Genomic DNA, 11,770 nt, shown 5'->3' on the forward strand with positions numbered 1-11,770 from the left:
TAGTACTAAAAAAGTATACTTTTTTAGAGTATAGATTAAATCCTCATGAACCACACCCCACACCAGTAGATGGGGGTAATGCTTACCTAACGTTTCTTGTCAACCGCTAATAAAAAATCATGAAGAAGACTGTTGTTGTGATTTAAAAATGACGTCACATCCACCGTCAGCCTATGGTCAGCATCACCGAGTTAGCTCACAGGGTAGCTTTCAGCTAAAAGCGCTGCTGACGGTCATCTATGAGTCGCAAAAGAAACCCCAGTTTTCTGGAAACAAAACCGTCTCCTGAATTCTACGGCGCATTCATGGACCTCGCCGGGACAGCAGACAGAGCTGACGATGATTGTCTCGAGCTGGAACGGGAAGAGGAGCTCTTGTGCTCGGTCAGCGACATCACGGAGCACCTGAAGCGAAACATCGCCGTGGTGCTGGAGACAGCTCAGGTGGAGATCCGACGAGTGGTCAGTATCCGGATACAAGTCCTGAAGATGGAGCTGCGCGAGAAAAATAAGGAGATTGAAAAGTTAAAAGCTAAGCTCGAGGTGGTTCAGAGGGATGGAAGAGATGCCTTTACGACCCTGGAGCCGAGCACAGAATCTGGCTTTATGAAATTCCCTTTCAACTTGGGGTCCAAGCATGGTAGCATCGATCCCAGGAGAGCCAAATCTGTTATCCCCGAGGTGAAAAGGGAAAATATAGATGCTATTTGTGACTATCTGATGAAAGATAAAAACTCGAAGGGTTGTGGTGAAATGGACTCGGAACTGGTCAGCCAAGCCAGAGGGGAAAAAGAGGTTGATGAAGAACCGGAAATCCAGCCTCTGAGCCTGTGGTCAGACAGCAGGGTGGAAGCTTCAGGGCCGGTGCATGGAGACCCAGACTCCACTTCAGATTACATCTTCAACATGCCTCCCATCGGCAGCAAACGGATGTACGACTATGAATGGATAGCACCAGCGGCATATTCTTCAGAGCTGAAAGGTAAACAAACAGAATGGTAAATGCTTCTTGGATTACAATTGATGGAGAAATAATACAAGTCCTAACATTTATTGCAATTTATGTGGAATATATAAAGTCTGCAATGTTTTTAACTAGGGTTGGTCTGTATTTTCGCAAGCAAAGGAACTAATAATCTTCCTTTTGCTGAAAATATCGATCATTATGAGATTTATTCATTTATTGTTGTTTTGGTGCCAATGAAATGCATTATTTTTTTCTTCTAAATCAGGAAAAACTAGTAGACTTTTATTCTTCCACACAGTGCATTTTGAATTTACTCAGATCATTTTTGTCTTATATTAAAAATAGCTTGACAAGCTGAAACATTGTCACAATGTTACGTGTCACAAAAAGAGCAAAAACAGAAGAACTCACTTGTTATACTTTTTCATAGAATTATGTCTTACCCCTCATGAGGCTTTCCAAATTCTTTCCTCGTAGACATGAAGCAGCCTGACTGTGAAAACGCCAGGGCCGCTGTGCTTGAGGACGATGACCACAACGCTGACGAGTCGTCCAGGAGGGACGGAGGTGGCGGACAGAAGCAAACCCAGGTCTGTTTCTCACATGTCCAGCTCTCGGACTGCTCCACCAAACCCCACGGCTCTCCAGGGACGGAAGGGGCTCCGCTGGAAGACGGCACAGACAGGCCAGAGACAGGTGGGAAACAGACGATCACTGCTAATAAGCTAATTGTTAAATAATATTTTTAAGGATTATGCAACCCAATACTTGCATTTCTCAAATTTTTGCAGGTGGTGGCATAATATTTATTCTGACTCTATTATAAAGTGTTCAACCTTTTCTTTTTCTAGAGAGAAAATGATCATATTACCACTGCATTGATTTTTTTTAAATTGCTTTGTTTCCCCTCAGTTTATGTAATATGACCAAAAATATTACAAGATTTTAGGGAAATTTTCAGTGGTGAGGTGACAAAAAGAAAAACAACCTTCCCCCAAACTGTTTAAAAACCGAACAAGAAGAACATAATAATGAGATATATAAATATATATATATATATGTGTGTATATATATATATTTTTTTTTTCATTTTTTAAATAATATCAGAATTGGTAATTGCCTTAAAGGCCTCATTTTACTTTGGGAAGATTTTTCTTCTAATTATTTGTATTTACCCTATCAATTTAAATATAAAGGTGGGAGATGTACATCACAGATTATAGCATGGTTTGACTTTGACACAATCTTTGCAGTAAAAGAAGAAGGAAAAACTATTTTTTCAGATTATCATCGGGAAATTAAGAAAAAAAAATTTTTTTTTGGTCCATATTACTCACATCTAGTTGAATATTTAATATGTCCTTCTGTATTAAAACTAGGGATGCAGAAAATTTCACATGGGCCTTATTCCACAGCTCCTAAACATGGAAAAACAAAGCAGCATTCATGGGCTCATTGTAAAGGGAATTACATTTCTTTAGTAAGACCAGACTGGTTTTACTGCTATGGTCATTTACAAATATTTAGATCATGTACTTTATGTATGCTGGGCTTTTCTGATCATTATATGGTAATAGGAAATGTTTTTATAAACAAAATAAGACCTAAAAGTGCATTTTGGCACTTCAATGCTGTTTTATTAAATGACGGTTGCTTTAAGAAAGGATTTTTTTTTGGAAGCAGTAGAGAATTATGAAATGTCTGCTTATGTAAAGCAGTGATGAATCTGAGATAATGCAGTGAATTCCCTCATTCATTGTTTTCAGTCTGAAGATGGAAAAGAGTTTACAGAATGCACTGAAATATTTGTTATTTATTTATTTTTTCAAAGTTTGTGTCAGTGAGTTTAGAGAAGATTCTGGTGACAGAAGAGTTGCCAAAGATTTCAGAACGAGGTAATCCTTTTTTGGAGCATGCTCTAACCTTACAAGGACTGCAGGAGGCGCTGCTGAGCATGGGAAAGAGGTAAAGCTCCAGGGATAGATGGCTTTCCTGTGGAATTTTCTAAATCATGCTGCTCTGCATTGGGCGTCCTCAGTATCAGTGTGGAGAGGGGAACGTGTTGCAGAGCTGTGCTCACTGTTGTTCCTAAGAAGGAGAATCTATATGAGATAAAGAATTAGAGACCTGTCAGTCTGTTATGTGCTGATTATAAGATCTTCCCAAAAGTTCTGGCTTGCAGATTGAGAAAAGTGATCAAGTTATACATGTTGATCAGTCTTATTGTATCCCTGACAGATCAATAAGAGATAACATATCATTAATTTGAGATTATTTGGACATCTCTATTTTATTGGATGTGCTGACCAAAAAAAGAATTTGATAAGGTGGAGCACCAACATCTCTGTTTGAGCAGTTTGAACGCCCATGCCCCAAACGGACCCTCAAACGATTCTGAACCAACAATTGAACAGAGGTGAGAGAAAGCATGTGGTAAATCACTGGGAGTGTTGTGGCTGTTGGAACGGTCCGCCTGGGATGACCAGCAACATTAAGCTTGAACATTCTGAGATGCCCCGACTGGATGCTGAAGAAGCGGCTTCTATGTGGAAAGAATGGGAGGAACAACGTTCGGGAGAGATGCCTGTCAGAGATGACTGGAGAATCAGAAGCGAGTGGCTTGACTTCCTGATTCAGTGATGAAAAGTGGATCGTGATGTGAAAAGTCTGGACTGAAAATAGTGAGAGATTGGTTTATACGGGGTGAGGAAGGAGTTAAGACAGAAGAGACAAACTGGACAAGAGGCAGCAAACTGATCAGTTTTACTTCTGATCACACTGACTCAGGTGTGGAAAGGGTATGTTTGCTTAATATTGCAGTATAAACCTATAAGCAACAGGTGTCCATGTTGTAATGTGAGATATTTACACACAAAGATTTTTTTCTTTTTACTTCTAATGAAATACACACTAGTGCTTAAAAAAAAGGAAAAGTGAACCACATATTCTGTTTCAGTGTTGGAAATGAAGAGCCACACACTCTTCCTTAGTCTCTCTTTATTTGTTGCTCTCAATGTCACTTTTGTCTCATGGCAGCTTCGCTCTTCATCACAGGACTGTGATGAAGAGGACGGCCTTTCGAGACGTGTTGGTAAACAGACGTTTTTGTAGCCGCATTGGTGTGGAAAAAACATTACTGTAAAAATAAAGTCAAAGGAGAGAGGTTACTGAAATTGAAGCTGTATCTGTTACTCATTTATTTACATATGTAAATTGATGCCCTGCATGTGTCGGTCTCTGCTCTGCACAGTGAAAAATCATGTCTGTACGTGGGATGAAGGTAAGACTGCAGGAATATGAATTCATATTGAGCCATAAAAACAGACGTAGCAGTTACTAGTTAAAGTGCAAACTACACACCCATTTATGTCATGTAACATTGTGTTTGAAACTTAAGTTGTCATTTAGAAATATTCCCATGAAACCTATGACGGTATCTCTGCTTTCCTGGTTGCCACAGTCTCTAAGATGATGGCTTATAGAACAGCAGTCCAGTCTTTTTACTTTTGTCTGGTGGATAATAAGTACCTCATTGTCACATACGTGCCCCCAAGTATGTATTTAATCGAACTATGTTTGCTTATCTTTCAGGCCAACAGTTTACTAGCCACACCTACATCTGTTCACTTTGCGGAACCTTTTGCCCCGACTCCGTGTTTCTGGAGGATCACATCAAACTCATACACCCAGAGGCTGACGACGCGTCAGCCGCCAGGGCCCAAAAGTTCATCTCCTCAGCTGGACCCGCTGGGGAAGATGGCAGCAGTGATTCTGTCAGCGTTGGGAAGGGGACCAGTGAGGGCAGTCCAGGAGTGAGCTCCGGTGTTAGCGCTGGAGGAGGACCAGCGAAAAAGGAGATTAAAACTGAAGGGGGGTACGAATGTGGGGACTGCGGCCGTCACTTTAACTACCTTGGCAACCTGAGGCAACACCAGCGTATCCACACTGGAGAAAAACCTTTCATGTGTCCAGAATGTGGCGAGAGGTTTCGCCACGCCGCCCGATTAAAAAGTCACAGGTTGGTGCACAGCGGCGCCCAGAGTCCTTTCCCATGTCCGCAGTGTGGGAAAGGTTTCTCTGTGCTTTCTGGGCTCAAACGACACCAGAGGGTCCACACTGGTGAGAGTCCGTATGCCTGCCCCGAGTGTGGCCGATGCTTCAAAGAGCTAGGAAATCTGTACACCCACCAGAGGATCCACAGTGGGGCTACTCCTTACTGTTGTCAGCAGTGTGGACGCTGCTTCCGCCATCTAGGTACATACAAGAGTCACCGGTGTTCTCCAGCACCATAACCGCCTTGAAAGTACACTGATCGTAAGAGTCATAAAAGATGAAGTAGAAACAAGTTGTAGACCCTGAGATCCTTTTCTGTTACTTTGAGCATTTTGTGACAGTAAAACACACTAGTGATGTGGAAAATATGACTAAAGATGATCATAATGCATCTCAGAACATGTTTTCTAATGCTTCCTGGTTCATTTTTGAGCAGTAGCAATGTTCTCAGGGACTTAAAACGTCACTTGTTTTATAGGTTTTCTCCTGATCCTCTAGTCCATGGAATACGCCCATTAACATTAAAGGTTGAAGGTTTTTGGACTGTATGCATTTAACTGTAATTATTTTTGACAATATATAACTTGTGTCATATCCATGTGAAATAGCAGATTTAATTAAAATATATTTATAGATTTATTCCACCTTGTGAATTGGCTTAAGAGCAGTAAAACCTGGCATGATCATTGACATTGATGACATTCCGCGTGTTTGTATTTTAATACAGTGTTGATTGCAGTTGTATGTTTTAGAATTGCTTGTAAAATGTTAGTAAAAGGTTCCCTTATTTATACATGCTGACAAATGACTGACCATGCTCATTTCCTCCTGAAAAGTGATAGTCTTGTTTGTCTTTATGCACCACATTGAACTGAACCATAAAGCCGTCTGATGAATTCACACAGGTCACACGTGTTCATGTTGAAGACTACAACATCAGTTCCAAACCTGATCCTGTTGCTGCAGTTTCCAGTATTATTTAGAAGCAGAAGTTTAACAGAAGAGGAGAAATTCTTTCCTTCGGGCTCCGTGGAGGAAGACGGAGGCCTCCACTGCTGACAGTAAAACATAAAAGCCAGTCTTGCATTTACTGACATGTTTGTTGCTGAGCCCAAAGTATCCTAATCTTATTGGATGCCATTAAACTTTAACCAGTTTTAGTTCATATGTGGGTTTTATTACTGTGACAGGGTTAGGAATAGGGTTAGGGATGTTGTTGTTGCTTTTGGAATTATTAGTTTGTTCTTGTGCACAAAATGTCTCAAAAGGACTGTTACAGGATACAGCAGTTTTTTATTCATTCAAGCAACAGTTTATAATAAACTTTGAGAATCCATTGATGACAGTGATAAGGCTGAATATTCAATATATGATATAAAATGTTTTAAGAAAAATAAAACTTGCATTATGTTTAACGTATGATCTTTAAGTATACGGGTATCCTACATATGGCAAAATGTTTGCTCCAGGAATCGACCTTATATTTCATAGTTCATTCACTGTTGGTGTTTTAATAGTCCTCATTATGCTGTTTACAGTTTAACACCATGAGGCCAACATGATGCATATCTAATCATCACTACCTGGCCTTTGTAAGCAGTGTGGTATTGTCTACATCGACACCAGTCAAACCCAATATGATTAAAAAACCAGCTCTGGTAATATTAGCCTCCCTCTGTTTAGATTCAAGCTCCATCAGACACCAGAGATCTTATTGCTCCATGTGCTCCTAACGGATCACTTCATTCAGACTGCAGGTTTACTGATGGCTCCTAGAACTTCAAAACGTAGAATGTGAGACAGATTCTGATCAGGCTCCTATCCTGTGGAACCAGCTCCATGTTTCAGTTTGCAAAGCGTCTGCCTTGCAAACTGAATAGACTAATCTAAAATGTTCCTTTTTGATAAAACTTATAGTTTGACTGGCTTAAGTTATCCTAATCTTCATCTGTAGTTCTGCTGTTATAGTCGCAGCCTTAACGACTTTTCCTTACTCAGCTACGTTCTCCTCCTCCGCTCCCATTTGGTATCACATTCTGTTATTTCGATTTTTACCTTTATTCTCTCCCAGTTTTTGCTCTTCACAGAATCTACATCTGGCATGTCGTTCTGTGTGTGTACGCTCTGTGTTCTCAACTCTCCAGTGAGCCGTGGCAGGTTGCCATTCACGCTGAGCCAGGTTCTGCTGGACGTTTCTTTCTTTTTTCTTCAATTAGAATCTGTCTGTATTATTAGATTGACTTTACTTTTTTTTTTTTTGTAAAACGCCTTGAAACGCATATTATGTTGTGAATAAATAAACTAAAAACTGCATTATACCAGAGAGTCCCTATGGTAACCAGTAAAGTATGGCCAGGGGTTTTTGGTACAATGCTGTACTTTGTACAGTACCTTTATTAAAAGGTTGATCTGCGGCTCAAAAATCTCAGTTTTACAACAAATCGTTTTGATTGTACTAATTATCAACATGGAACAGTGAGAAAAATACTGATGATTTTTACAATTTATCAGCAAGGGAAAAAATTAAACAAGAGTCAGTTGTAATTTTAGAATGATATTTAACTCTACAATGATGTTTATGTTACAGAACATGTAGAGCGACATTTAAAAACTATTTAAAAAATTTGCGTACAGCTGCGATTATTTCAAAATTTCACAAAATAATTGTATTGTAAAAATTAATCAAAATTGCAAAATCTTTGAAAAAGGTAAAATACAAGTATCATATCACCCCATTGAAACATTGTCATCTTAAAGTCAATAAAAGAAGTGCTCTTCATATGAAAAAATATCCTTCTGTAAAAGTGTTTACAGTGTATTTGAAAGCAACTTGAAATAAACATAAATACTGAAATAATTCAAGCAAAGTCAAGCATCTCAGAAAGATAAAATAATACCAAATCACTATTTTCAATAACTGCAGTATCAGATCTCAGCTGCTATAGTAACTGTTTGATTTTATTAAAATGCAAAAAGGAATTTTGTGTTTTAGTTACCTAGTGACATAGTTTTGTAAATATTAGAAAAACATTCATTTTTTTGATATAAGGATCTTAAAATAGGTTTTCTGACTGTATATAGTTTTTTGTTTGTTTTACTGTATTTCTTATGAATGTTTGCGTCTTGTGTTGTTTGTTTTATGTGATGAAAATTAGCATTAAATTCAAATTCAAAAATACTTTTTTAATCCCAAAGGGAGATTAGATGTTATTGTAACTCATTAATTTGGATTCTTTAAAGAGTTATTGAAGATTTTGATGGCTGTTGGCAGGAGAGCTCTCTTGTAGCGGTCTGCATTACAGTGATTTATTAGCAACCAATATATAAATAACACTGTATGTTCATTAATATGAACTGTTCCATTTAAATTATATATATTTTTTAAAAAAGCTGTTATAATAGAAATGTTCCTAATTATCTTTTGAAATCCTAATATGTCTAATATGGCAATCAGAAACATACTAAACACTGCCAAATTTTTGTTATTTTACCATATGTTTTTAAGTAAAGCAATACAATCAAAAAGTTTTCATTTCCACAGTCACAGATATTACTGCACTTAAAACTTTTGCCCACTTGGTTTTTCATCGTCTATGACTAAAACTGTCTCTCAGTTTACATCTCAGTTTCTGTCTTCATGATCTAAACGGTGGCCTTGTCCCCTGAGGGCCCGGGTGCCCCCTGTTTGTCATGTGCACCAGATATCCAGTGGTAGCACTCGGTGGCATTCTTGTTTCTTGGCTTCACGCCACAATGAGTGCAGTAGAAAATACCCAATGCCACCATCACCACGATGAAGATGCAGATGGGCACCAGCAGGCCAACCAGGAGCCCAGTGTTGCTCTGTTTATGCTCCCTGTCATCTTGGACAGAATCCAGGTTGTCCCCACTTCCACCACCCCCATTCAGGAATGGGGGGAGTGGCTTCGGTGTGGGAACAGCAGGGTTTTGAGAGTGTGTAATTTCCTCATAATTCTTTCCCTCCTTTACAGACTCCTGCCCAGGGAGCTGGGGGTAATCATGGGGAGAGAACTTTTCCTGCTCTGCTTCTTTTTTTACGTCTGAATCTGTATGTGGATTGTCCAAACTTTGAGTGGAAGTAGAAAATGATGGCCACCAATTCCAAGCTCCCTCTGAGACTGTAGATGTGGAAAGGAATGGTATAGTTGCAGTAGTTTCCTGTTCATAATCTCCATACAAGTCATCCCAGCTAGTTCGGGGTTCGTCCTGTGAGACACTGGTATCCCACATTTCCTCAGGTTTCGAGGCTGTTAATGGATTGGTCAGCCAGTCCAGAGGTTGCTCCTGATTTTCTGGCCAGTGATCAGTGGTTGGTTCAATATGTCCAACATGAGGAAAGGGAGGAGTGGTAGATCCAACCTGATTGGCCCCTATTTTCTGACATGTTGATTGATCAGACAAAAGTTCATAGCCATTCTTACAGAAACATTGAAAACCACCGTCATAATTCACACACATTTGCTCGCATGTTCCAGGAATCTGACACTCATCATTATCTAGGCATTGTGTGGGGTTTTCTCTATCAACTGTATAACCCAGATGACAGAGGCAGGTATAGGAGCCGAGAATGTTTTCACAAGCATGTTGGCATATGTTAACCGAGCACTCATCTATGTCCTCACATTCCCCTGTTTCATTGATGAAATAACCCTCCAGACACTGACATTCAAATGTCCCTGGCGAATTTGTACATCTCTGCTCACAAGGAGACTGAAGACACTCATCCACATCTAGACAAGCATGTTCATCTGGTGCAAGCATGTATCCATCAGGGCAGGCACAGCGGTAGCCATCTGAAAGAGGTAAGCACTCAAACTCACAGGGGTCTTCTTGACAAAAGTCAGGCTCACAGGTCTGTCCGTCATATCTGAGACGAAAACCCTTTGCACAGCCACAGGACATCTGACCACCGGCTTGTGTGCAGAAATGTTCACATCCACCATTATCCTGCTCACACAACTGGTATGTAATTGAGGGATTTGAACAAAACAGTGGTTCAGGAAACCATCCTACTGAACCATCGTTTGTCCTCTTCACACATTGAACTTTCTGATTGGCATTTGTGAGACATTGTAAATTAGCAACAGATCCGACTGGTAGATGGGTTAGGGTTGTGGTCAGTAGGTTAAAAGGTGTTGTATAAAGGACAACTCCTGAACCCTCACTTGGCAACAGCGAACACATTCCATTGTAAGCAAAGTGGCAAAGATATCCATCAGCAGGGATAGAGCATGAACCATGAATCCATTTGAAGTTATCACTGTGTTGTAGTGTGTCGTAGTCAAAAGACACACAAAGAGATACCAAACACATATCAGGAGAGTCCTCTGTTTGCCAGTTGGTATATTGTGTGTCTTGATCGCCTGTTGTCCAAGAGAAACCCCTTAGTGAATCTGAGTTGCACTGACGAGGTTGACGTTGCAAGCCAATCCACACTTTGACCTTGGTACGTGACGACCTCAAGTCCACAGTGGAGAAAAGTGTGGCAATAGCGTTGGCCTCCTCTTTGCGCTTGATGGTAGCCAAATTTCCACCTTTCTCTTTGCAGGACCTCCATGAGTCTAGGAAGATTTTACTTTCAAAGTAAATCACAAAGCAGCCTTCTGCATTACAAAATGCATCTCTTTCTCTCAGGTCCTGACTTAGGACTGAAGAAAATCCAAAGAGTGAATACAGCACAGAAGACAAGAGAAAAATAGCAGAACTAATGAAAAGAAACCCCATTATTTTTCTCTTGTGGATATCTTCTTCCAGTGTACATCAGTCTCTGACTTGTTTTTTTTTTTTTTCGTCCAGTCTGCATGTACTCTTTACTCTGCTGTGTTTAAGCGTATCTTCACAGGCACTGGGATCATGCAAACTGTCCCACGATTCCAGAAAGCACAAAGGGAGGGAATAATAGGGAAGGGGGCTGGAACCATTGACTTAGAGAGGCTGGGCAAGAGAGGAGAGAGGAGGGAAATTGAGGCAAAAATGATTTATTTTTGAAAGAAGTGCAAGTGGTGTCTCTGTGGGGTAGGGTGGGGTATGTGGATGTGTGTGTTTATGTGTGTGCTGGGGGGAGTGAGAAGGATTATACGATGTGACTTTGTGCTAGAGTGGGGGGAGGAGCAGCAAACGATGGAATGCTTTCTTTTAGAGAGTATGTCATATGGTTTTCATAAACCCTGTTCATGGATACATTTACTCTTCAACTATTTGCCTGTACAAGCACACGCACACGTACACACGCACAAACACCTTCTATTGGGACATGTAAAAGCAAAACATTTACTCTGATACACTCACTCTGCAATAAGAATGAATTCCTTCCATGAATTCAGTAGTTATCTTCTGCTTCTTCTGGATTTCTGATCATGCCTGAGGTCAAGTCTTTTTTACCTTTAGTCATGCAAACAAGCATTCTTCCTGCAGTGTCAAACATCTTATTAGTGTGACTCCACTGACTTCACTGTAGCTCTTTTGCAGTCAGGTCCTTGATTAAAATTCAAGTCACTGCCTTTGTGAGTTCACAATACTTTACTACTTTGTTTTGGTTAATTGGATAAAATCCCAATAAATACCCAGTATTCATATGCAAGTTTACCCACATGAATACTTCTGTAAGTCATGGTATGTGAGATTAACTCTTCTGATAGGAAATACACACAAGGAGTCTAATACTTGGACTTCTTGTGTTTTCTTCAGCTTCCTCTCACAGTCAGAAGAAATGCATGTTAGTTTAATGAGC

General features: G+C 40.0%; 3 protein-coding genes across 3 annotated transcripts in view; 1 reads left to right on the forward strand and 2 right to left on the reverse strand.

Moving 5' to 3' along the window:
• Window positions 1–10,506, reverse strand: part of acox3 (acyl-CoA oxidase 3, pristanoyl) — a 24,582-nt gene extending 14,076 nt beyond the window's left edge. The window contains exon 1 of the mRNA XM_007567808.2: window positions 10,475–10,506. The gene's annotated coding sequence lies outside the window, so the exon portion shown is untranslated. The remainder of the gene's footprint in view (window positions 1–10,474) is intronic.
• znf16l (zinc finger protein 16 like) lies at window positions 100–6,338 on the forward strand. The gene is made up of 3 exons (XM_007567809.2): window positions 100–981; window positions 1,444–1,662; window positions 4,558–6,338. The coding sequence occupies exons 1-3, from the start codon at window positions 240–242 to the stop codon at window positions 5,256–5,258; spliced, it is 1,662 nt and encodes a 553-aa protein (XP_007567871.1). The 5' UTR covers window positions 100–239; the 3' UTR covers window positions 5,259–6,338.
• cd248a (CD248 molecule, endosialin a) lies at window positions 8,501–10,932 on the reverse strand. Its single transcript, XM_007567811.2, has one exon. The coding sequence runs from the start codon at window positions 10,762–10,764 to the stop codon at window positions 8,662–8,664; it is 2,103 nt and encodes a 700-aa protein (XP_007567873.1). The 5' UTR covers window positions 10,765–10,932; the 3' UTR covers window positions 8,501–8,661.
• Window positions 10,933–11,770: the final 838 nt, after the last annotated feature.

This window comes from Poecilia formosa, unplaced genomic scaffold, assembly GCF_000485575.1.
Source record: "Poecilia formosa unplaced genomic scaffold, Poecilia_formosa-5.1.2 Scaffold214, whole genome shotgun sequence".
Lineage (NCBI taxonomy): Eukaryota > Metazoa > Chordata > Actinopteri > Cyprinodontiformes > Poeciliidae > Poecilia > Poecilia formosa.

What these genes read in the sequence shown, in the direction of transcription:
- znf16l (XM_007567809.2), top strand. Translation starts at nt 240, where the DNA reads ATGAGTCGCAAAAGAAACCCCAGTTTTCTGGAAACAAAACCGTCTCCT. An exon ending in ATATTCTTCAGAGCTGAAAG is followed by an intron (nt 982 to 1,443) that starts GTAAACAAACAG and finishes CTTTCCTCGTAG; the next exon opens with ACATGAAGCAGCCTGACTGT. An exon ending in CACAGACAGGCCAGAGACAG is followed by an intron (nt 1,663 to 4,557) that starts GTGGGAAACAGA and finishes CTTATCTTTCAG; the next exon opens with GCCAACAGTTTACTAGCCAC.
- cd248a (XM_007567811.2), bottom strand. Translation starts at nt 10,764, where the DNA reads ATGGGGTTTCTTTTCATTAGTTCTGCTATTTTTCTCTTGTCTTCTGTG.